Source organism: Dipodomys merriami, unplaced genomic scaffold (genome assembly GCF_024711535.1).
Source record: "Dipodomys merriami isolate MVZ:Mamm:240054 unplaced genomic scaffold, mDipMer1.0.p SCAF_12, whole genome shotgun sequence".
NCBI classification, from domain to species: domain Eukaryota; kingdom Metazoa; phylum Chordata; class Mammalia; order Rodentia; family Heteromyidae; genus Dipodomys; species Dipodomys merriami.
This window is the reverse complement of record NW_027202493.1, coordinates 34,816,480-34,841,918: the sequence shown is the minus strand read 5'-3', so window position 1 is coordinate 34,841,918 and position 25,439 is coordinate 34,816,480. Positions and strand designations below refer to the sequence as shown.

The 25,439-nt window shown below is 47.1% G+C and overlaps 2 protein-coding genes across 2 annotated transcripts; one reads left to right on the top strand and one right to left on the bottom strand.

Moving 5' to 3' along the window:
• Window positions 1–3,786: 3,786 nt before the first annotated feature.
• On the bottom strand, window positions 3,787–6,989 carry LOC138823052 (tripartite motif-containing protein 60-like). Its single transcript, XM_070015995.1, has 2 exons — window positions 6,913–6,989; window positions 3,787–6,143 (listed from the first exon to the last, which is right to left on the bottom strand). The coding sequence occupies exon 2, from the start codon at window positions 5,963–5,965 to the stop codon at window positions 4,553–4,555; it is 1,413 nt and encodes a 470-aa protein (XP_069872096.1). The 5' UTR covers window positions 5,966–6,143; window positions 6,913–6,989; the 3' UTR covers window positions 3,787–4,552.
• A 9,898-nt stretch (window positions 6,990–16,887) lies between these two features.
• Window positions 16,888–18,276, top strand: LOC138822970 (tripartite motif-containing protein 75-like). Its single transcript, XM_070015918.1, has one exon. The coding sequence runs from the start codon at window positions 16,888–16,890 to the stop codon at window positions 18,274–18,276; it is 1,389 nt and encodes a 462-aa protein (XP_069872019.1).
• Window positions 18,277–25,439: the final 7,163 nt, after the last annotated feature.

Sequence of the window (25,439 nt, the reverse complement as noted above, 5' to 3'; positions counted from 1 at the left end):
GTATGCCCAGCTATCCTTAAGACTAACTCCAATCAATAACAGAAAAAGCCTAAAGTGCTGCTGTAGCACTTTTTTTTTTTTTTTGGTCGTGGGGCTTGAACTCTGGGCCTGGGCGCTGTCCCTCAGCTCTTCAGCTCAAGGCAAGTACTCTACCACTGAACCCACAGCACCACTTCCTGTCTTCTGAGTGGTTTATTGGTGATGAGAGTCTCTTGGAGTTTCCAGCCTGAGGTTGGCTTTGAACTGTAATCTCAGATCTCAGCCTCTTGAGTAACTAAGATGAAGGGTGTGCTCCACCAACGCCAGCCTGGCTTTTTGTTAGTCCTGATTAATCCTTTGACTTTAATTCCATCTTGCTGGGATGGCTAAGATTGACTTGACCCTAACCTCACCAGGGCTGAGTATCTCTGCATCCCACCACTTTCCAGCACTGTCCCCAGGGCACTAAGTGGCAGGCATCCAGGGGAAGCCAGTTCCTTGGAGCAGGTGCCTGATGGTACAGCCTGACCACCCACTACCGACTGTCCTACTTCCCTGCCCCGGGGAGCTTCAGAGGTTGCCCCTCATTCCCCTCAGCCAGCCTTTTCTGTTGTTGCTGTTCTTGGGGCATGAACTCAGGGCCTGGGTGCTGTGTCTGATCTTCTTTTGCTCAAAGGCTAGTGCTGTACTAAAGCCACAGCTCCACTGATGGCTTTGTTGGTAGTTGCTTGTGTGTGTGTGTTTGGTTGTTCATAGGGCTTGAACTCTGGGCCTGGGCACTGTCCCTGCGCTCTTCAGCTCATGGCTTCCACTCTACCACTTGAGCCACAGACTATTTCTAGTTTTCTGAGTGGTTTATTAGAGAAAAGAGTCTCATGGTCTTTTATGCCCAGGCTGGCTTTGAACGGCCATCCTCAGATCTCAGCTGGAATTACAGGCGGGAGCCACAAACTACCAGCTTATCGCTAGTTTCTAGAAGAGGCTCAAGGATGTTCCTGCCCAAGCTGACTTGGAAGAGAGCACCTCAGATCTCAGCCTCCAGAGCAGCTAGGATTACAGGCATGAGCCACCAACACCAGGGGCAGCCCTCCAATATTGAAAAGAAAAAAGAAAGCAAAAGCCAAGTATGGTGGCTTACATCCATAACTCTAGCTACTTAGGAGGCTGAGATCTGAGTATATCAGGTCAAGCCAGCCTTGTAGGAAAGTCTGAGAATCTTATCTCCAGTAGCCACCCAAAAGCAAGAAGTAAATGTGTGGCTCAAGTGATAGAGTGCCAGCCTTGAGCAAAAAAGCTTAGGGACAGCACCCAGGACTGGCACATACAATCGTCTGGGGCCAGGCATGGTGGCACACACCATGCATTTGCTTGGCAGTGGCAGAAGAGCCACAAGTTTGTAGGCAATCTTAACTCAAGGCTTAATCTGGGCTATATAGTGAAACCTTGTCCCCCCAAAAAAAGAAAGGAAAGACAGGAGCCAAGCACTGGGGGATAAAACACGTGTGAAACTCTTAACTCTAACCAGGAAAAAAGTGGGAAGTAGAGGTATGGCTCAAGTAGAGTGCCAGTTTTCAGAAAGCTAATGAAAGATGGCCTGGTGAGTTCCAGCCCAAGTGTCAGCATTTACAGAAAAACTGACAGACACAGAAAGAAAGGAAGAAGGAAGAAGGAAGAAGGAAGGAAGGAAGCAAGGAAGCAAGGAAGGAAGAAAGGAAGAGAAAGAAAGAAAGAAAGAAAGAAAGAAAGAAAGAAAGAAAGAAAGAAAGAAAGAAAGAAAGAAAGGGAGGAAGGAAGAAAGGGAGGAAGGAAGAAAGGGAGGAAGGAAGAAAGGGAGGAAGGAAGAAAGGAAGAAAGGAAGAAAGGAAGAGAGAGGAGGAAGGAAGGAAGGAAGGAAATGAAAAGGAAAGAAAAGAGGCATCGGTGGCTCAGGCCTGTAATCCTAGCTACTTCGGAAGCTGAGATCTGAGGATCGGTTCAAAGCCAGTTGGGCTCTGTACAGTATGTTCACAAATAAAATAAGACTAAATTAAAAAAAAAAAAATTAAAAAAAAAAAAAGCCAGTTGGGGCAGCGAAGTCCATGACACTCTTTTCTCCAATATACCAGCAGAAAACAGGAAGTGGCCCTGTGGGTCAAGTGATACAGGGCTCATCCTGAGAGGAAGAGCTGAGGGACAGAGCCCAGGCCCAGAGTTGATGTCACATGACCGACCAAAAAATAAAACAAAACAAATAGCCTCTGGGTGCTGATGAGTGGACTAACCTGAAACCCTAGCTGCTCAGGATGCAGAGGTCTGAGGATCACTGTTGGAATCAGCCTGAAGTCAGCCGGGACAGAAAGTCCTTGAGATGCTCTTTTGTTGTTGTTTTTTTGTCTCTCATGGGGCCTGAATTCTGGACATGGGCGCTGTCCCTCAGCCATGCAGCTCAAGGCTAGCACTCTACTAGAGCCATAGCGCCACTTCCAGCTTTTTCTGCTTATGTGGTGCTGAGGAATCGAACCCAGGGCCTCATGCATGCAAGGCAAGCACTCTACAGCTGAGCCACCTTCCCAGCCCACTCACTCCCCTTTTTTTCTCAGGCTTGGGGAGTGAACTCTGAGTCTGGGCACTGTCCCTGAACTCTTCAGCTCAAGGCCAGGACTCTACCACTTCAACCACAGCACCACTTCAGGTTTTCTGGTGGTTAATTGGAGATAAGAGTCCCACAGACTTTTCTGACCAGGCTAGCTTTGAACTGCAATCCTCAGATCTCAGCCTCCAAGTAGCTAGGATTACAGGTGTGAGCCACGTATGCCCAGCTATCCTTAAGACTAACTCCAATCAGTAACAGAAAAAGCCTAAAGTGCTGCTGTAGCTCAAGTGGTAGAGTGGTAACCTTTTCTTTTTTTTGTTTGGTCGTGGGGCTTGAACTCTGGGCCTGGGCACTGTCCCTCAGCTCTTCAGCTCAAGGCGAGCGCTCTACCACTTGAGTACAGTGCCACTTCCGGTTTTCTGGTGGTTTATTGGAGATAGGAGTCTCAAGGTCTCTCCTGCCCGGGCTGGCTTTGAACTGGGATCCTCAGATCTCAGCCTCCTGAGTAGCTAGGATTACAGGCGTGAGCCACCAGCGCCCGGCAGTGGTAACCTTTTCTAAAATGAGCTTAGGAACAGAGCCTGGGCCCTGAGCTCTAGCCCAGGACCAGAAAAAAAAAAAAAATAAAAGAGAGAGACAGAAAAAGAAAGAAAGAAAGAGAAAAAAAAAGAGAAAGTAAGAAAAAAAGAAAGGAAGGAATAAAGGAAGGAAAGAAGAAAGAAAGAGAAAGAAAGAGAAATGTGTGAGGTTGTTTAGCTCAATGGTACAGTACACTAGCTTGCGTGCACAAAGAAACAAAGAAAGTCCTGGTCTTTATTCTCAGCCCCACTGCAATGAAAAAACCCAGACCAGATCAGAAGCCCTTCATCCTTTGGGCTGGGAATGTGGTTTAGTGGTAGAGTGCTTGCTTGGCAGACACAAAGCCCTGGGTTCAATTCCTCAGTACCACCTAAACAGAAAAGGCCAGAAGGGGCATTGTAGTTTAAGGGATAGAGTGCTAGCTTTGAGCAAAAGAAGCTCATGGACAATACCTAAGCCCTGAGTTCAAGCCTTGAGTATGGCATACACACACACACACACACATACACACACACACACACACCACATTCATGCTTAGCACTTTCCAATTCCATTCCATTGCCCTTGGCTCTGTTGATTCTTCCCTGATGGAGAAAATTGTGGTCCCAGGAGCATGTGACTGAGGCAAATGACGACAAAGAGCTGTGTCTCTTTATTAGCCACATCAGTTGTACAAGGGATGCGGGGGGCTCTTTGACACGTTTATGCATTTAAAATGTATCCCAATCAACCTCAACCCCTCACCACCACCTCTTATCCCAGAAGAACTTTTTTTTTTTTTTTTTTTTTTTTGCTTTTTGCTTTTTGCTTATGTGGTGCTGAGGAATTGAACCCAGGGCCTCTGGCATGCAAGGCAAGCACTTTACCTCTGAGCCACCTTCCCAGCCCCCAGAAGAACTTCTTAAATAATTATCATGACAGTCAAAAATACACAAAGATGCAAATTTCATTTATACACAGAAGGATGAATTATTACAACTCTGAAATCACTGAGTAACATAGTAGGAAAGACCAATTCTGTCCTCATCCCTCTATCTCCAATCTTGGGATTAATTTTATCCTAGGGGGGAGAAGGAAGAGTTGGAGAGGTGGGGAGCGAAGGGATGGTAGGGAAAAACAAAGGAGGTAACAATGTTCAATAGGAAATGTACTCATTACCCTACTCATGTAACTGTAACCCCTCTGTATTATATATATATAATACACATATATATATATATACATATATAAAATACAGAGGGGTTTTATAGATAGTGGTGCTATGGGGTACTTGTGGTAGAACACTTGCCTTGAGCTGAAGAGCTGAGGGATAGCACCCAGGCCCAGAGTTCAAGCCCCAAGACAAAAAAAAAAAAAAAAAAATCAAAGGCTCTAGAAATAGGATGAAATTGACTGTCTAAACTAGCCTTAACTTGTTTTACATCATCTAGATAGTGGAGCAATTTTTAGAGGTTCAGGATCTACTCCAGGACAGAAAAAAGAGCAGATGGGATTAGTAAAGGAATCAGTAAAACTATAGAGAAGAGACTTATCAGTCATATTGTAAAAGAAAACCTCACCTAATTCATAGTCCAAAAAAATGCCAACCTTACTGGGTCTGACTCTTGTCACGATGTGGGTTTTCCTGGGACCAAATGCTACATAGCCCTCCTCCTCCGTACATAACCCCACTGCCCAGACACCCTTGTGAACTGCAGTGTGATTGCTCCAGTTCCTAGGAAGGCGGTTTTGGCACACACCCAAGGCCCACCTGGCTTTGTTTCCCACCTCCACCTCCCAGTAATGGCGGCCAGAAACAAATTTCTCTAAACCCAGAACAGCAGCACAGAGCTCCCTGGAGCTGTGCTCTCTTCCTTGGGAATACCACACCATTTTTCTGTCCTCAGAAACAACAAGGTAGGAGGGGTGAGCCGTGTTGGGATCCAAAGACACCTGGATGTGAAACTTCTTGATAATCGGATCCAAACTAGAGTACTGTGGAGGGAGCCTGAAAGCATATTCTTGTAACTGGAAAGAGACGAGCTCAGGACTTTTCCTATTGTGCAACCTGTCGTGGAGACTCTTCACATCTGTCAGCAGCTCCAGGTCGGAACTTGCTTGCTTGTCCTTGACTTCTTTCAGTAGATGCAACAGAGTGGAAACCTGGCTGGAAAGCGTTACCAGATGTTTCTGAAGCTCTGTTAAAATGCTTGACTCTTCCTCCCGCATCTGCTTAAGGAGAGCCTCTTGCTGAACCTGGAAAAACCACCTGACTTGCTCAAACTCGGAATTGATTTCATCCGTGCGGAGCTCCACCTGGGCTCTCAGCTCCTTGCATCTCGTGCCTTGCAGGGCGACCACCTTGTCTGCGCGCTCTGCATTGCTCTGCAAGTTACTCAAGGACTCTTTTACCAGCCCCCGGTGATAAGAGGCAATTGTCTTCACAGAGCAAACGTAGTGTGATTGGTGTTCTGCCGAGAAACTGCACAGCGCACATAACACCTGCATGTCCCTCGAACAGAAAAAGGTCAAGAACTGGTTGTGCTTCTGGCACATGGGGCGTTCCTCCAGCCTCTGCTGCCTCTTGCTCTTTCGGACCTGGAGTTGCTTGGCAATTTCAGCCAAATTCCGGAGCTGGGGGTTCCTCTTGAAGTGGATGCGGGCAAAGTGAAATCGGCACACCGGGCAGGGAAAGTGGTCAGCAGGTCCGCTGTGGAGATCCTTCCAGCACATATGCAGGCAGTCAAAGCAGAAGTTGTGCCCACAGTCGATGGTCACGGGGTCTTTGAAGTAATCCAGACAAATGGGGCAGCAGCTTTCCTCCTGCAAATGCGCCAGCCCGGACCTAACCTCCATGGGGCAGCCAGGGATGGGGGTGGCTGGGCTCCTGGAGCTCCACAGCCAGGGAGAAGTGGCTGTCACTAGCCTGGCATGTCCTGAAGGATTCAAGGCTTGTAGCTCTGTCACCCCGAGCTCATCTGAACTGAAGGGCGATGAGGGTCTTCAAAGCAGTGAGTCACACATCTCCTCAAGCCTGTGAATGAGGAAAGACTAGTTGTGTCACAACCTCCTAGACTCGAAACAACAATATTACAGTGGGTTCAGAAGAATCATCAGGCAAAGCTACTGGGTAAAAATAAGCTTGTGGGGCGGGGAAGGTGGCTCAGTGTTAGAGTGCTTGTCTTGCATGCATGAGGCCCTGGGTTCGATTCCTCAGCACCACATAAGCAGAAAAAGCCAGAAGTGGCGCCATGGCTCAAGTGGTAGAGGGCTAGCCTTGAGCTGAAGAGCTGAGGGACAGCGCCCAGGCCCCATGATTGGCAAAAAAAAAGCTTAGAAGACAAGCTTGGCACTGGTGGCTCATGCCCATAATTCTAGCTATTCAAGTGGCTGAGATGTGAGCATTGAGGTTACAAGCCAACCCAGGAAGGAAAGTGTATGAGACTCATATCTCCAAATAATACCATAAAGCTCAGAATCAAGTTGTGGCCAATTGGTAGAGCACCAGTCTTGGGGGGGGGGGGAAAAAACCTAAAGGACTTCCTTCCACAGGCTGGCTTTGAACCTGGGTATGTGGATTCTCAGATCTCAGACTGCCAAGTACCCAGGATTTACTGGATGAGCCCACAGCACCCAGCTAAAAGTGAGAAATCTGAAAAGGAGACCAGAATCCGTGGCCTTTATTTATATTTGCAATTTCAACTCTGTATGTATTTAGTTAAATTGATTTTTGGGTTTAGGGGAGGTGGTGATACACATGGACTCTCAGCTCGGGGAACATTTCGCTCCAGGTCACAACTTACCACTTGAAGAACCAAGCAGGTTCCCAGTCACTCCACTCAGTGATCTCTCTGCTTTGCCCTCTCCAGTTTTTGCGCTGAAATAAATCACAACAGCAAGTAACATTTTCTGTAGAGTCCTGTGATATTTAAGTGAGTCACGGAAACTATGTGTAAGTGAAGTACTGGCGGTTAGTGCCTGTTAAGTCCCCATTGAACCACCCCAAACCTGGGAGTGGAGCTGTGGTTCAAGTGACAGACCACCAGCCTTGGGCAAAAAAGCTAAAGGACTGTGACCCAGCCCTGAGTTCAAGAACCAGTACTGTAATAAAAAGATTTAAGCCTGGCACTGGTGGCTCATGTCTGTAATCCTAGCTGCTCAGGAGGCTGAGATCTGACCATCTTAGTTTAAAGCCAGCCTAGGTAGGAAAGTTCTTACAACTCTTATCCCCCAAAAAGCTCAAAGAGCAGCAGTGGCTCAAGTGACAGAGTGCTAGCCGTGAGCAAAAATATCAGTGATAGCCTCAGGCCCTGAGAGCAAGCCCCAGGGCAAGCACAGAACAAAAAGTTTTAATTTTGAAAGGATGAATGAGGGCTGGGAAGTGGGCTCAGTGGAAGAGCGCTTGCCTTGCATGCATGAGGCCCTGGGTTCGATTCCTCAGCACCACATAAGCAAAAAGAAAAAAGCCGGAAGTGGCGCTGTGGCTCAAGTGGTAGAGTGCTAGCCTTGAGCTGAAGAGCTGAGGGACAGTGCCCAGGCCCAGAGTTCAGGCCCCATGACCGGACCCTCCCCCCCAAAAAAAAAATAAATAAAATAAAACAGGTGCGAGGGACTCACACCTGTAACCCTAGCTACTCAGAGAGGGTGACAAAAAATGACTGGCTTTCAGCTATGAGCAAGAAAGCTCAGGAGGGTAAAGGGTAAGGTCCTGAGTTCAAGCCCAGAAATGGCACAAAGCTAGTGCGCGCATGCGTGCATAAACATACATACACACACACAAAGTAAGAATTCCCACACAGATTTCAGGGCCCAACAGGCCTTCCCTTTCCCACATACTCAAATTCCCCTGGCCCATCTATCCAAATCAGGAAATGAATGTCATGTCCACATACTAATGTCTGCCTGGTTCTAGATTCTCTTTGTTTTTGTTTTTGCAAGGAGGAGGGGAGATACCCGGGTTTGAGTTCAGGGCTTAAGGCCTTGCCTTTACTTAGTCAATTGAATCCACTTGAGTTCCCCTCCTCTTTCTTAAATACTTTTCAGCTAAGTTAAAAAAAAAAAAAAAAAAAAAAAAACCACCAGGGCCCCCATGGACCCAGGCTGAGGCTGAGTTCAGGTCATGATTGGATCTTCTGTTTATAGCACTCATTAAGGCTGATCCTTTCACTTCACCCAGTGTCTCCACACAGAACACATTCCGCCCATCCACCAAGTCTCCAACTCTGCAGATTTTCTAAACACAAACTGAGTCCATCACTTCCTAAATTTCAACCTTGAAACAGCTTCACATTATCCCAAAGAAAAACAAGATTTACTGGACAGCAGCAATTGAACAAGAGTCTCATTTCCCCTCTCCACATACATAATCAAACTACAGACCCAACTTTGGCTTTTGCTCGTTTCCTTGTGCTTTAGTTAAAGTCCAGTGAGTAGAGCCTAAGGTGTATGGTCTCAGACCTGTATTACCTATTGCTCTTCTTGTGGCTGATGATGCATCGCACAGGCTGGAAGGACCTGGGTAACTTTCTTTTTTTTTTTTTTTCGGCCAGTCCTGGGGCTTGAACTCAGGGCCTGGGCGCTGTCCCTGAGCTGCTTTTGCTCAAGGCTACCACTACCACTAGAGTCACAGTGGCATGTGGAGCATCGGCAAGCGCTCTACCACTGAGCCACCTTCCAAGCTGGAGCTGGGTAACTCTTAAGCTCTACCACTGAGCCACCTTCCCAGCTGGAGCTGGGTAACTCTTAAGCTCTACCACTGAGCCACCTTCCCAGCTGGAGCTGGGTAACTCTTAAGCTAATAGAAGAAACCTGGGGTAGACTCCTTGCTGTCCAGATGCAAACTGTAGCTTGAGATGAGAAACGTAACCGGATTCACACCTGCTCAGTCGTGAGCCCTTAAGTACCAACTCCATCCAAGACAGCCCAGAGGGCCAGGGCAGGATCCCGTGTACCAGGGTGGGGCTGGCCTAGCAGGATGATAGACCTCCCCAAGCTACTGTTCCTCCCACCACCAGCCCAGGGAGACCCCGGGGCCTCGTGCGTGCGATCGATGCGCCAACCCCCTTAACTAAGCTGCCCCGGCCCGTCCCCAGATCCTTCCAGACGGCCCACTCACAAAGCCCACCATCTTGACCGCCACTGGCGGAACCGGGGAGTCCTTTAGATTTTCTCTTGGCGGTTGCCTTTCCCTCCTCTCTGTCTGGAAACTCGGTCTTGGACTGCACCCTGCTGCGTCCCGGGGGCCATCGACGGCAGCAGCGCATCACGGCCCTGGGCACGGTCCCCCTTCGGGGGAGCGGGAAGCGCTCCAACAGCAGGACGGCTGGAAGTCCGCGGTCGGGGTGCTGGCAGCGTCGGGGTGCCCCGAAACCTCCCCCCTCGCCCTAGCGATCCGGGGGTGCGCAGTCCGCCGCCCCAAGGGCTCGGCACCGAAGCCTCTGCTTAGGGCGACCCACCTCCAGGTCCCTCCCGACGTCCTCCCGGCTTACCTGGCGCAGGTCGAGCAGCGGCCAGGGCTGCGACTCAGCGGGCAGCGCCGCTAGCGCACCTGGCAGGGGCGGGGACTCAGGAGCCAGAACCGCGCGCGCGCCCACGGGACGCGAGGCTTCGGCTCGCGCGGTGATTGACAGGCTCTCGGAAGTGGGCGGGGCACACGCGCGCATGCCCCGTAAGCCTGAGTGCTGGAGAGCTTGGGAAGTCAGGCCTAGAAACGCTGGTGGCTCCTGTCTCTGGAGATGAGGAAGGACCTTGATTTGTTTCTTTGTTTGTTTGTTTGTTTGTTTGTTTTTAACAGGTCCTGGGGCTTGGACTCAGGGCCTGGGCGCTATCCCTGCGCTTCTCTTGCTCAAGGCTAGCATTCTACCACTTGAGCCACACTTTTTCTGCATTTGTGGTGCTGAGAAATCGAACCCAGTAGCACTCGATCACTAAGCCACGTTCCAGCCCAGGACCTTGTTCTTACCTGATCATCAGAATCCTGTTGTCAGGGGCCAGGGGGAAAGCTCAGGGGTGGAACCTGTGCGTGAGATATTCACGCATCTATACATAAATTCGCATATATCTATCATTTATTGTTTATGAATAGTTGTACAAAGGTCTTTCAATTCAACATGTCAGTCCGAAGTACAGTGCATCTGGATGGTCGACTCCCCTCTCAACGCACTACCCTCACCCCGCAGGGTTTACAGTGTGTGGCTCAGACCAGTCTCCTAATGGAAATTCTCACTCCTTAGGCTCAGACCAGTCTCCTAATGGAAATTCTCACTCCTTAAGCTCAGACCAGTCTCCTAATGGAAATTCTCACTCCTTAGGCTGGCTCTCACATTCCTGCTGTTTTTTGTTTGTGTGTGTGTGTGTGTTTTTACTCCTATGAGTAACTTTTGAGAGTAATTGGTTGGAAAGGCTCTCTCTCTCTCTGTGTGTGTCTCTCTCTCATTCTCTCTCTCTCTCTCTCTCTCTCTCTCTCTCTCTCTCTCTCTCTCTCTCTCTCTCTCTCTCTCTCTCTCTCTCTCTCTCTCTCTCTCACCCCCCCCTTTCTCCCTCTCCCCGTCCCCTTCCTTCCTCCTCTCTCTTTGGTACTGGTCCTGGAGCTTGAACTCAAGGGCCTAAGTGCTGTCCTTGAGCTTTAGTGCTCAAGACTAGTGCTCTTCCACTTGAACCACACTCTACTTCCAGCTGTTTTACTGGTTAATGGGAGAAGAGTATCCTGGACTTCTCTTCCAGACTGCCTACTAACTGGGATCCTCATGTCTCAGCCTCCCGAGTAGTTAACATTACAGTCACAAACCCATCTTACTCCTAAAAGACAATGAAATGGAGAGCTCCAAAGGGATCAAAGTCCAGGTCTTAATGTCCAGAGAGAAAGAGTAGAAACAAGAGTGGAGACAATTGAAATACAAGAGGACCGATTAGCTCTTTGAAATGCAAAATGAAGTTTGTAATTCCTAGAAAGGGAGAGGTAAAAATCTTTCACACTCTCAGGGCACAAGATGGCCCCCGGAAGATGCTGGGTAATGTAGTCTGTGAGATGGGCTGGTTTATCCAATCCTAACCAATTTAGGCTTACCCAAATCTCCTTCCCAAGTGACATTTTAAGTTGATTTTATCAGAAAACTTGGGGGTAAATTCTTCAAGGCTACCAGGCACTGGAGGGTCATGCCTGTCATCCTAGCTACTTAGGAAGCTGAGATCTGAGGATCTTTGCTAGAAGACAGCCCAAGTAGAAAAGACCCCCAGAGACTCTTATTCCAATTAACCACTCAGGAACCAGAAGTGGCACTGTGACTCAAAGTGGTAGAGTGCTAGCCTTGAGCAAAAAGAACTCAGGGGATAGCATCCAGGTGCTGAATTCAAGAACCTCAAAAAAACCCATTCAAGGCTGAAGTAATAGTACTGCTGTTTGTCTTAACTCCTGAATCACCAAAAACTTATTTTTACTATTTTCAGAATATATTATGAGTGGGAGAGAAGAATGGAGAAAAAATGGTTAATGAGTACAAAGGTGCACTTGGATAGAAGGAATGGCTTCTAATATTCAGTTCTACAGTGGGCTAACAACTGTGATTGACCTCAATAGCTATTGGAGAGGATTATTATTGCTATGATCTTGAATGAGTTAGGTTCTCACCCTATAGCATAGACTGGACTAGAATTTTCTCTGAAAGCTCATGCTGGCTTCTAACTTCTATTCCACACAGCACTCAGTGAGAGCTGGTATTTCCTTCTCGAAGAGAGGATTTTGCACTTTCCCAGCACAAAGAAATAGTAAAAATCTGATGCCTTGGTGGGAAATGCTTATAATTCTAGCTGCTCAGGAAACTGACATCAGAGAGAAATGAGGTTCAAAGCCAGACTGGGCAGTCAAATCTGAGTGAATTCTATTTCCAGTGAACCAGCTAAAAAGCCAGAGGTAGAGCTGTGGATCAAGGAGTAGAGTGCTAGCCTTGAGCAAAAAAAAAAAAGCTCAGGGACAGCACCCAGGTAAGCCCCAGAACTCATACAAAAAAATAAATAAATAAGCTGAACACTAGTGGCTTACTCCTGTAATCCTAGCTACACAGGAGGCTGAGTTATGAGGATCACAGTTCAAAGCCAGCTCAGTCAAAAAAGTCTGAGAGACTCTTATCTCCAATAAACCACTCAGAAAACTGGAAGTGGTACAGCTCTAGCCTTGAGCTGAAAAGCTCAGGGACAGCCCCCAGGCCCAGAGTTCAAGCCCTATGACTGACAAAATAAATAAATAAAATAATAAAAGAAATAAGAGCACAAGGACCTAAATTCAAGCCACAGCATACACCAAAAACAAGTGATAAATGATGGATTTGAGTGTTAGATTGATCTGATCATTACTCATTGAATACCGTATATGTGTTGAAATGTCTATTAAAGAATATCCTTTGAATATAGACAATTAGTATTTATGGGTTGAAAACAAAATATACAGGGTTTTATGGGGGGGGTAATGGATGAGTCTTGGGACTTGAACTCAGGGCATGGGGTCTGTTCTAAGCTTTTGTTTTGTTTTGTTTTGGTCAGCTATGGGGCCTGAACTCTGGGCGCTGTCCCTCAGCTCTTCAGCTCAAGGCTAGTGCTCTACTTCTTGAGGCACAGCACCACTTCCAGTTTTCTGAGTGGTTTATTGGAGATAAGATTTTCCTGGGCTTTCCTGCCCGGGCTAGCTTTGCAGATCTCAGCCTCCTGAGTAGCTAAGATTTTAAGCTACCAGCTGATTTTAAGTACCCAGCTGTTTTAAACATTTTTGCTAAAGGCTAGCACTCTACCACTTGAGTCACAGCTCCACTTCCAACTATTTGCTGGTTAATTGGAGATCAGATGCTCATAGACTTTCCTGCCTGAGCTGGCTTCCAGTCACTCTCCTCAGCTTCCTGAGCGGGTAGTATTGCAGTCATGAGCCACAGTGCCCGGCTATCATACCCTGCTTCTTACATTGTTATGTTGCACTGAAAGACTTATATTTAAAAACTAAACATGTATGGCTTACCATTTTTTGCTATTTAAGAGTTCTTGGGCTGGGAATGTGGCTTAGTGGTAGAGTGCTTGCTTTGTATGCTTGAAGCCCTGGGTTTGATTCCTCAGTACCACATGAACACAAAAATCCAGAAGTGGTGCTGTGGCTCAAGTGGTAGAGTGCTAGCCTTGAGCAGAAAAAGCTCAGAGACAGTCCCAAGTCCCAAAGTCAAAGCCCCAGGAATGGCGAAAAAGAAAAAAAAAAGTCTTCTTTTGGGTTGGGAATGTGGCATAGTGATAGAGTGCTTGCCAAGCATGTACAAGGCCCTGGGTTCAATTCCTCAACACCACATAAACAGAAAAAACTAGAAGTGGCAGTGTGGCTCAAGTGGTAGAGTGATAGCCTTGAAAAAAAAAAAAAAAAGAAGCATCAGGAACAGTGCTCAGGATGTTAGTTTAAGCCCCAGGATGGCAAAAAAAACAAAAGAGTATTCTTTTATGTTCCTTGGTCACTGTTATCCATCTCTATAGAAATGGAAGGGAAGGACTTGGACATGGAAAAGCCCGTTTCACTGTGAAAAAGTAACCTTACAATGGCCAGCGTAGCTCTGCTGGGCTGTGGTGATCTCAGTCAGCTGCTTGTCAGGACTAGATCTGTTACTAGCTCCTGTCCAGTGCCCCGTGGGTCTTCGGGCTCAGCTTCATTTCACCCTTCAGGAGTGGAACTGTTCCAGGCACACAACCTCAGCCTAGGGACCTGAGACTTGCCAATGGCACAGCACTGAGTGCCATGGCTTACACCTATGATCCCAGCACTGGGGAGGCTGAGGCAGGAGGCGGCAGTGTGCAGGCTACCTTGGGCTCCGTAGCTAACTTTGTCTCCATTTAACAAAAAATGAAAACAAAAGAAAGACCTGGAACCTTGAAGTTACATCAAGAGGGAATAGGAAAGACACTAGAACTTATAGACATAGACAGAAAGTTTTAGAAGAGTCCAAAGGGAAGAGCAGGAAGGAGATTAACTTGACCAATGAATATGCATTAAACTAAGTCAGGCACCCATGGCTCATGCCTGTAATCCTAGCTACTCAAAAGACTGAGATCTGAGGATCACAGTTCAAAGCCAGCTCAGGCAGAAAAGTCCATGAGACTCTTATCTCCAGTAAACCACTAGAAAACCAGAACTGGCCTCGTGACTCAAGCAGTAGATCCCTCTCCTTGAGCTGAAGAGCTCAGGGACAGCGCCCAGGCCCAGAGTTCAGGCCCCACAACTGACAAAAAAAAAAGAATGCATTAAACTAAAAAGTTTCTGCACAGCAAAGGACATAGTTAAACTAAGAAGACACCCAGCAGACTGGGAGAAGATCTTTACCAGAAATACATATGTCAAAGGTCTAATGTACAATATATGTGAGGAGCTCAAGAAAATAATCCATTCATCCCTTGACTAGGATGGTGGCTTAGTGGTAGAGCACTTGCCTAGCATGCATATAGCCCTGGGTTCCATTGCTCAGTACCACAAACACAGAAAAAAGCCAGAAGTAGCACTGGGACTCAAGTGGTAAAGTGTTAGCCTTGAGCAAAAGAAGCCTAGGGACAGTGCCCAGGACCTGAATTCAAGCCCCAGAACTGGCAAAAAAATTAATTTAAAAATTTTTTTAATTTTAATTTTTTTATTGTGAAAATACTGTACAGAGGGGTTACAATTACATGGGCAAGATAATGAGTACATTTCTTATCAAGCATTGTAGCCTCCTCCTTTGTTTCCCCTTCCCATCCCCCCCCCAAAAAAAAACATTTTTTTAAGTCTTGAAAGGATTAAACACAAAAGCATAAATGGCCTGCTTATCTACAATGGGTGTGGCCAATTTGGCCAGATCAGAACTCAAGCATTTTTCCAGCCAATTACTTCTCTCCATGCCTCTGCCCCACCCGGAACACCCTTGCGGGCTTGGCCTCTGGTCCAGGTATATTAGGGCCTTGGCCCACCACTCAGCTGGCTTGAAAGTCAGTTGTGGGAATCTCATCTGCCGGAGCTTCTGAGCACCCCTGCTCCAGGGAAGCAGAAAGGTAAGCTAGGATGGGCTTGAAGTCTGGGCCTGGGTGCTGTCCCTGAGCATTTTAGGACAGGGCAAGCACTCTACCATTTGATCCACAATGCCACTTCGAGTTTTCTGGTAGTTAATTGGAGATAAGTTTCACAGATTTTCCTGCTGTTGCTGGTTTTGAATCACAGATCTCAGATCTCAGCCACCCGAGTAGCTAGGATTAAGGTGTGAGCCACCAGCCTTGGCTTCATTTCATTTTGGTAAAGATTATTATATGTGATTAGAGGCACAGAAGCATGGTGCCTTTGTGTTCCGCTCCTACAAATATGTTCCTTTGCTCTCTCTGTGTGGATGCTTAGAGTCCTGTATAATTTAGCATGTCTGATGTTTTTAGCCAGTGTATGAGAGAAAACTTGTACCATTTGTCTCCGTGAGCTTGACTTACCTCATTTAACATGATTTGTGCTAGGTCCATCCAGTTCCCTGCAAATTAATTTTTTCTAATGGCTATGTAAAATTCTGTTGTGTTGTTTTTGACACCACTCTTGTGTTGTAAGAGTGGATCTTGGCTATTGTCAATAGTGCAGCAATGAACATGGATACACAAGTTTCTTTATGGTATCTGCCTTGTGATGTTATGGGTAGATGCCCAGGAGTGGTATGGCTGGGTCCTAGGGAACATCTCTGTTTAGGTTTTTAAGAAATCTCCACAGTGCTGTCCACAGTGATTGTACTACTTTACATTCCCACCAACAGTGCAATAGGGTTCCTTTTCCCCACATCCCTGCCAACCATTTGTTGTTGTTGGAATTCCCAATGATGGTCCATCTCAGAGTTGTTTTTGATTAGCGTTTTCACTGTGACATTAAGAGATGTTGAGCATTCCTTTGTGTGTTTCTTTGCCATCATTCTTACCTATTCTGAGCAGTCTCCTGGACCCATTTAGTGATTGGTTTATTTGCTTTGGGAGAGGTTAGTTTCTTGAGCTCCTTTGGATGTTAGGCCTTTGTCCCATGTATGGCTAGTAAAGATCTCCCATTCTGTTGACTGTCTTTCTAGCTTAGTAACTATGTCCTTTGCTGTACAGAAATTATCAGTTTCATTGGGTGGGGGGGGGCGGGAGGGGGAGGATGGGAAAGGGATGGGAAGGGGAAACAAAGGAGGAGGCTACAATGCTTGATAAGAAATGTACTCATGATCTTGCCCATGTAATTGTAACCCCTCTGTACAGTATTTTCACAATAAAAAAATTAAAAAAAAGAGAAATTATCAGTTTGAGGAAATCCCATTTGCCAAGTCTCTTTTCCTGAACTATTTTTTGTTAAAAGCTAGTGCTCTCCCCCTAGAACCAACTCTATTTCCAGCATTTTTGCTGCTTAATCAGAGATAAGAGTTTTATGGAGTTTCCTGTTTGGCCTGGTTTTGAACCAGGATCCTCAGATCTCAGCCTCCTGAGTAGCTAGGATGACAGCCACTGATACCCGGCTGAAGAAGAGTTTTTAATGAATGCATCTTTCCTTATTAGCAGAAACAAGGAGACATTAAGTGGTGTCCATTATTAACTGCTGACCATCAAACCTCCTGGACTGGCTTGCAGTTGTCTGCTTTTGGCAGCTCATTCTACAACCAATCCTGTCACCAACTTCTGTCACTGAGGGCAGGAGCTGTGAAGGACATCGAAGCTACCCTTGGGTCACGTGACTTGGAACAGCCTATACCCTGAAGAAGAAGCCCTCAGAATACATAGACCTTGCTTCCCGCCCAATGGCCATGCAAGCAGCCTTGGCTGAGTTTCAGGTGGAAAGCAAGTGCCCTGTCTGTCTGGGCAAACTGAGTGACCCAGTCACCATTGACTGTGGACACAACTTCTGTCGCCTTTGCATCCGGCAGTGCTGGGCACAGATGGAGGTACTGTCCTGTCCAGTGTGCCGTCACCGGTGCATGGAGGGGCATTTCTGGAGCAACCACCAATTGGAAAGGATGATTGAAATGACCCAGCAGCTCCTGACAGGCCCAAGCAAGGAAAGGAGGCTGGAGGAGAAACCCTTGTGTGAGCAGCACTGGCAGGTCCTGGTCCATTTCTGCGAGGATGACCTGCAGCTGCTGTGTCAGCGCTGCTCCCAGAACCCTGAGCATCAGGGCCACTGTGTGAGGCCCATCAAGGAGGCCGCTGCTGACCACAGGCTAAAGCTCAAGACTCACATCACCTCTCTGAATGACCACGTGTTGCATGCTCAGCAGGCACTAGCCGCCCAGTACAAGAAACGCGTGTGCCTGGGAAAGGAACTGGAAGACCAGAGACAGCAACTATCCACCGAATCTACTTACTTGAAGATGTTTGTGGAACAGAAGCATAATGCATTCCTGGCCAAGGTACAGAAACAACAGGAGCACATTCAGCAGCAGCTGGAGGCAAATGAGATGGCGTTTAACAACCACGCTTACCATGTGGAAGTTCTATGCAGAGAGATAGCAGAGAAAAGCAAGATGACAGAAATGAAACTACTGACAAACATCAAGAGCATTTTGAGCAAGTGTGAAAGCCTGGCGCCCCCAGACCTGCACACACTCAGCTTTAGGAAAGACACCTGTGCCATTGCTCTGCAGCTTTCAGCCCTGCAGAGAATCAGGAAGAATTTTCGAGTGGAAGTGACCCTGGATCCCCAAACAGCACATCCTAATCTGTGGGTGTCCAAGGATAAGAAGAGTGTGGCGTTTATGCAGACAGAGCCAACCGAGCCTCTGTATCCAATGCATGTCATGGATTATCCCACCATCCTGGGGACTGCAAGATTCACTTCGGGCCGCCATTTCTGGGAGGTACAGGTGGAGGACAAGGATGCGTGGACAGTAGGGGTTTGTAAGGACTACCTTTGCCCTGATGCAATGTGGCCACAGTCAGGACTGAACAAATGCTGGGCAGTTCAGCTTTGCAATGGCTACTATGTGGCTCGAAATGCCACTCTCCTCCATCTTTGCCTGGCAGAGAAGCCCCGGAGGGTTGGCATTTATCTGGATTATGAATTGGGTGAGGTTTCCTTTTACAATTTAAAGGACAACTCTCTCATCCACACTTTTGTGGATGAGTTTTCTCAAGTGCTGAGACCTTTTTTCTCTGTTGGGTTTGATTCAAAGCCTCTTACTCTCTGCTGAGAGGCAGATGATGGAGGATTCGTTTTGATAAAAGTCTAGGAATGTTGTTCTTTTTATTTTTGTCAATTGTGGGACTTGAACTTGGAGCCTTTGCATCGTGCTTGAGCCTCTCTGTGTTCAAGGCTAGCACTCTACCACCTGAACCACAGTGCCACTTTTGGCTTTTTCTGAGTAGTTTATTGGAGATATAAGTCTCACAGACTCTCCTGCCCAGGCTGGCTTCAATTGGTGAACCTCAGGTCTCACCTCCTGAGCAGATAGGATTATAAACACAATTCTCTGGTGCCCAGCTGGCAGCCCAGCTTCCACTTCTGACCTTTTAGTGCTTAATTGGAGATAAGAGTCTCACAAACCTGGGCTGGGAAGGTGGCTCAGTGGTAGAGCACTTGCCTTGCATGCCTGAGGCCCTGGGTTCCATTCCTCATCACCACATAAGCAAAAAGAAAAAAGCCAGAAGTGGCACTGTGGCTCAAGTGGTAGAGTGCTAACCTTGAGCTGAAGAGCTGAGGGACAGCGCCCAGGCCCAGAGTACAGGCCCCACGACGGGACCCAAAAAAACAAAATAAAACAAAAAAAGAGTCTCACAAACCTTTCTACATCTTCTGGTTTGAGCCTGGAACCTCAGATCCCAACCTGAGCAGCTAAGATTCTACTAAGTGCAATATAACTTGAAACAGAAAGCTCATTCACAAACTGGAAACTGAAATAAAATACCTACTTAACAGGATTAGACAACTATTAATTTCTGCCCTTTGTGAATTGTTCATGGTTATATAATATTACATATATTAAATGTACATATATTGAATGTAGAATAATTAACATACAATGGTGATTACATACAACTGTCTTGTAAATTGTACCTATTGTTTAAATAAATATTTTTAAAGTACTATCTATCTTTTAAAGACTTTTTGTATTTTCTTTTTTACTTATTTATTTTTTTGTCTGTAGTGGGGCTTGAACTCCGGGCCTGGGCGCTGTTCCTGGGCTCATTCAGCTCAAGGCGAGTGCTCTACTGCTTGAGCCACAGTTCCACTTCTGGTTTTCTAGTGGTTTATTGGAGATAAGAGTCCACTGACTTTCCTGCCCGGGCTGACTTTGAACTGTGATCCTCAGATCTCAGCCTCCTGAGTAGCTAGGATTATAGGCTTGAGCCACCAGTGTCTGGCATCTTTGTGGCATTTTTTTATATTTTATTACCTCGATTCCATCCTATTTTTCTTTGAGCTGAGGAGCAGTCTCAGGGCCTAGCCCGTACTTGATAAGTGCTCCTTCACTGAGCTAAATTCCCAACTGCTATTATTAAATAATTAACATTATTTATCATTTATTTAATTCATCATTAATTTAATTTAATTTATTTAGATGAAATATAGGAAAAAGCATTGTATTGTTTCATTGACTTTTTGTGTGTATATGCATGTATGTGTGCTGGTCCTGAGGTTGGAACTCATCTGGGGTCTGTCCCTGAGCTTTTTTGCCCCTGGCTAGGGCTCTACTACTTGCACTACAGCTCTACTTTGACCATTTAGGTGGTGAATTGGAAATTAGTCTCTTGGAGTTTCCAATCCAAGCTGTGCTCAGATCTCAGTCCCTTGAGTAGGTAGGATTACAGGCCTGAGCCACTGGCACCCAACTGTCTCATTATCTTGTTAACAGATTTTTTTCTAGGGTCGGAGACTGAGTGGGTTTAACATTGATATATACAAATGTGTCTTTTTGGTGTAACTAAACAAATAAGCATTTTTTTTTTTCTATGCCAGTCCTAGGGCTTGAACTTAGAGCCTGGTGCTGTGAGCTTTATTTTGTTCAAACTTATTGCTCTACCACTTGAGCCATAGCTCCACTTTGGCTTTTGGGTAGTTCATTGGAGATAAGAGTCTCACAGACTGTCCTGACTAGATTGGCTTCCAACTGTGATAATCAGATCTCAGGAAACAAAATTTTAAAAATCCAATTTCTCTTTAGGATTTGGCAATCTGGAGATGCTGTCTGTAAATGCAAGTATATGCCCGAAGTAGACTAATAGAAACAGAAGACTGTTAGTGGCGGGGTGGGGGAGGGGAATCCCAGTGAGAGAAGAAAAAAAAAAGCGATTAACACACGTATATGGTTTAAAGAGTGCTTAGGAGGAGGCTTCCAGCTTTGGAAGTGTACAGCTTAAGAGTATAAGGTCGTAAACGAGAGCCAGGCACCAGTAACTCATGCCTGTAATCCTAGCTAGCTATTCAGTAGGCTGAGATCTGAGGATCTTGGTTCAAAGCCAGCCCAGGCAGGAAAGTCTGTTAAACTCTTCAATTCACCACTAGAAAACTGTAGAGCTGTGGCTCAAATGGTAGCATAGAAGCCTTGAGCAAAAAAGCTCAGGGAGGGCTGGGAAGGTGGCTCAGTGGTAGAGCACTTGCCTTGCATGCTCGAGGCCCTGGGTTCGATTCCTCAGCACCACATAAGCAGGGGAAAAAAAGCCGGAAGTGGCGCTGTGGCTCAAGTGGTAGAGTGCTAGCCTTGAGCTGAAGAGCTGTGGGACAGCGCCCAGGCCCAGAGTTCAGGCCCCACAACTGGACCCAAAAAAAAAAAAAAAAAAAAAGCTCAGGGATAGTGTCCAGACCCTAAGTTTAAGCCCCAGGACCGGCATAATAAATTAGTTAACTAAATAAGACTATTGGGACTGGAGGTAGGTAGTTCAGAGGTAGAGGTCATGCTTAACACAAAATGAGTTTCAATCAGGAGAAAAAGAGGAGAGAGGGGGGGGGGGTACACCTGGAGGCTATAGGTAAGGAAATACAAATTGACAAATGGTTACAAATGGAAGGACTGACCATTTGATAAAGCCTGTTAAGAAAATCTTTTAAGCCGGGCACTGGTGGCCCACACCTGTAATCCTAGCTACTCGGGAGGCTGAGATCTGAGGATCGCAGTTCAAAGCCAGCCCGGGCAGGAAAGTCCGTGAAACTCTTATCTCCAATAAACCACCAGACAAAGGAAAGTGGTGCTGTAGCTCAAGTGGTAGAGCGCTCGCCTTGAGCTGAAGAGCTGAGGGACAGCGTTCAGGCCCAGAGTTCAGGCCCCACGACCGACAAAAAAAACAAAAAAAGCAGCCCGGGTGCCCGTGGCTCACTCAGGAGGCTGACATCGTAGAATCCCGGCTGGAAGCTAGTCTGAATAGGAAAGTTTGTGAGACTCTTATTTCCATCTAACCAGCAAAAAGCCAGAAGTGGGGCTGTAGCTCAAGTGGTAGAGTGCCAGCCTTGAGGGAAAACTCAAAGGGACAGATGCCAGGACCTGAATTCAAGCCCTGGGACCGACGCGCACACCATTTTGTACAAGGCAAATACACACTGCTTCATATGACCAAAACCCCAAAATTCATTCTTTCTTCCTTCCTTTTCTGTCTTTCTGTTTGTCGTGAGGCCTGAACTTTAGGCCTGGGCTCTGTCCCTCAGCTCTTCAGCTCAAGGTCGGTGCTCTACCATTTGAGCCACAGAGCCACTTCTGGTTAATTGAAGAGTCTCCACGACATTCCTGCCTGGGCTGGCTTTGAACCGTGGTCCTCAGATCCCAGCCTCCTGAGTAGCTAGGATGACAGGCGTGAGCCACCAGCTCCGGGTTTTCCAAAATTCTTAAGTTGACACCAAGGCGCGTAGGCGGAGGGTAGCAAGGACCAGGCCTGGAAACTTCATGGGCCAAAAAGAAAGAATACAAGACCAAGGCCTCTGCTGGTTACCTTTCTGGCCCCGCCCCACCCCGCCCGGCCCCGTCCCACCCCGCCCGGCCCCGCCCCCCCACCCCTCTGGGTGGGGCCCTCAGCCCAGCAATTGACCCTTAAAGGTGAGTTCCCGGGAGTGGCACGCTGAGCCTGGTGGCGACCTGCCTGGCGGCCTGCGGAGGTAAGTGGGGCTGGGCTGGGTAAGCAGGGGGGCTGCAATCTGGGGCTCCCCCCTGCCTGCTCCAGGTCTAGGCTGCGGGGTGAATGCCAAGGACATTCAAAGCGGGTTAGGGCTCCTGGTTTTTCCCAGTAGCGCTGGTTGGTGGGGAGACCTCGGGTGTGGAAGTGAGGGGTGGTTTGTGTTCCGAGGTGGGGTGCGGCACCCCGATGAGCCCCTTTTTCTTTAAGGTATCTGTAAGTAGTTGTTCAGAGGAGCTGCCTGGCAACAAGGCAGTTCACGAATACAATGCGTCGGTGGCGGGGGTGGTCAGAGATGAATTGAGTCTCCAGCCAGAATCTGGCTTGGGCGATCTCGGGGGGGGGGGGGGGGCGCTTCACCCCTGGAGCCGCATCCTCCAGTCTGGATTTACGAAAGACCTTCCTGCTTGAGCTGGTCTAGAACCTCCATCCTCAGATGGGCGCTCCTGGCCTGAGCCCCTTGCCTCAAGCTGTTGTAGCTGTTGGGGATGGGATTCTGAATTAGGAAGCTGCTCAGTCTGCTCTTTCACGAGGACGACTGAGGCCCAGAGGCTAGGAGCCACCCCAGGTGACCCCGACCACCCCCTTAGAGAGCGCTGAACTGTTCGTGCGCTTGCGCCAGGCATTTCTTAACGCAGGAGAGAGCCCCGGCTCTGCCCGGTACTTTTTGGCTCAAGGCTGGTAGTCTGCTATTTCAGCCACACCTTCTGCTTTGTGTTAGTTAATTGGTGATTTGTCTGCTCTGGCTGGCTTCAAACCTCTATCCTTAGATCTCAGTCTCCTAAGTAAGTAGCTAGGATTATAGGCTGAGCCACTGTTGCTGAGCTATGTGCTTGCCTCCCTCCCTCCCCTCCCTCTCTCTCCCCCCTCTTTCTTTCTCTCTCTCTTTCATTCGTTCTTTCTTTCTTTCTGCCAGTCCTGAGGATTTAACTCAGCCTGAGCACTGTCTCTGAGTCTCTCTGTACTCAAGGCTAGTGCTCTACCACTTGAGTCACAGCACCACTTCCAGATTTTTCTGTTTATGTGGTGCTGAGGAATCAAACCCAGGACTCCTTGCGTGTTAGGCAAGCACTCTACCACTAAGCCACATTCCCAGTCCACATGCATTGTTAATATTATTGGCTTTGGAAGTGTTCTCCCCCAAAAGATATTAAATAGTAGACAATTACATCAGACACTGTGACACATGCCCATAAATCTCAATGCTAGGGAGGTGGAGATAAAGTCAGACTGGATAGCCAAGTTATGTTAATTACTCCCCAGAGGCTGAAATCTGAAGGTCAAAGTTCAAAGCCAGCCTTCCCAGGAAATCTGTGATATTCTAATCTCCAGTTCACAATCTGAAAGGCTGAAGTGTCTCAAGTGTCTAAGTGCCAACTCACATCTAGGTGCATGCTAAGCACAGAAGCACAGTTACTGCAATGAACTTCCTCACTTGCAGTTTGTGCCACAATATATGAAGTGCACTGTCTTCTATCAATACACTTGACGTTGGCATCTTTGAAATCTATTTGGTCTGCCTTGCCTAGGATGTCTGGTATATGCATACCGTGGAGTTAAATTCCTCAGCTGGTTTAGAAGACCAGTATTTCAAAAAAAAAGTTCAAACCAGTGCTGAAGACAATGTCTGGACACAGGCTTTGAATGTTTTAAGCTAGGTGTGTGTAGGGATTGATGCTGTGATATTTTAGCTTTTTTTTTTTTTTTAACAAGGGCAAGACAAAAACTTTCACATTCCAGGGAAGGTGGCTCAGTGGTAGAGCGCTTGCCTTGCATGCATGAGGCCCTGGGTTGGATTCCTCAGCATCACATAAGCAAAAAGAAAAAAGCCGGAAGTGGCACTGTGGCTCAAAGTGGTAGAGCACTAGCCTTGAGCTGAAGAGCTGAGGGACAGCGCCCAGGCCCAGAGTTCAGGCCCCACGACCGGATTCCCCCCCCAAAAAAAAAAAACTTTAACATTCCATTCTCTGTGGAAACTAAAGCCTTACTTCTTAAAGAGGAGCTTGTTCCTTTCTGTGATGTTGGGATATCTACATTCTAGCATTCAAAACATGTGTTAGCAGTTTTTCATTAATTATAAGAACCAGGGACAACCTAAGTTTCCAATTCTTGACCATTGATGGTACTGAAGCATCCTTCCTGTTCTCCTGTTGCTCAGTGCTCCCTTTTCTACAATGGAAGTATATTCTGTTTAGGAGTTCTTTGCTTAGAAGCAAAAACTCCACCCCCACTTTTATTTGTGTCAGTCCTAGGATTTGAAATCAGAGCCTGGGTGTGGTCCCTGAGCTTCTTTTGCTTAAGGCTAGTGCTCTACCACTTAAGCCACAGCTCCACTTCTATCTTTTTTGTTGTTTATTGGCAGAGTCTCAAGGACTTTCTTGCCTGGGGTTGACTTTGAACTGCAATCCTCAGATCTCAGCTTCCTGAGTAGCTAGCTAATGAGCCACCATGCCCCAAACCTCACCTTTTTTTCCTTTCCTTTCCTTTTCTTTGAGGACTGGAACTCCAGTACCTGATGCTTCAGCTCATTGATGCTCTACCAACTGAGCCAAGCCTCCAACTCACCCCTTTTTTTTCCAGACATGGGGCTTGAACTCTGGGCCTGGGCCCTGTCCCTAAGCTCTTCAGCTCTATCATTTGAGCCACAGTACCACTTCCAGCTTTCTGGTTGTTAATGAAAGAGTCTCACAGACTTTCCTGCCCAGACTTTCCTGGTTTTGAATCACGATCCTCAGATCTCAGCCTCTTGAGTAGGATTACAGGTGTGAGCCACCAGTACCCGTCTCTTTCCTCCTTTTCTTTTTTTCCTTTCCTTACTCTGTGTGCGTGTGTGTGTGCGTGTGTGTGCGTGTGTGTGCGTGTGTGTGCGTGTGTGCGTGTGTGTGTGTGTGTGTGTGTGTGTGTGTGTGTGTGTGTGTGCGCGCGCGCGCGTGCTGGTACTGGGGCTTGAACTCAGGGTTCTTCACTTGGCTTTCTTGCTCAAGGGTGTTTCTGTACTATTGGAGCCATACCTCAGCTTTAACTTGTTAACTGGAAATAAGAGTTTCAGATTTACATGCCTGGGCTGGCTTAAACCACAATCAGGGTGATTTCATGATTACATTTCCACACAGGTTTACAATATATTCCATTCACTCTCACCCTTCTAATCATTCTCACCTCCCTTAAGTTCTGTAGTTTGGAAGGATGAAAGTTCTCAGTGCTCATCATTAATTAATTGATTGCAAGAGTTTGGGCTCTTGACTAGGAATGTAAT

Coding starts and splice junctions, on each gene's coding strand:
- LOC138823052 (XM_070015995.1), bottom strand. CDS start 5,965: ATGGAGGTTAGGTCCGGGCTGGCGCATTTGCAGGAGGAAAGCTGCTGC.
- LOC138822970 (XM_070015918.1), top strand. CDS start 16,888: ATGGCCATGCAAGCAGCCTTGGCTGAGTTTCAGGTGGAAAGCAAGTGC.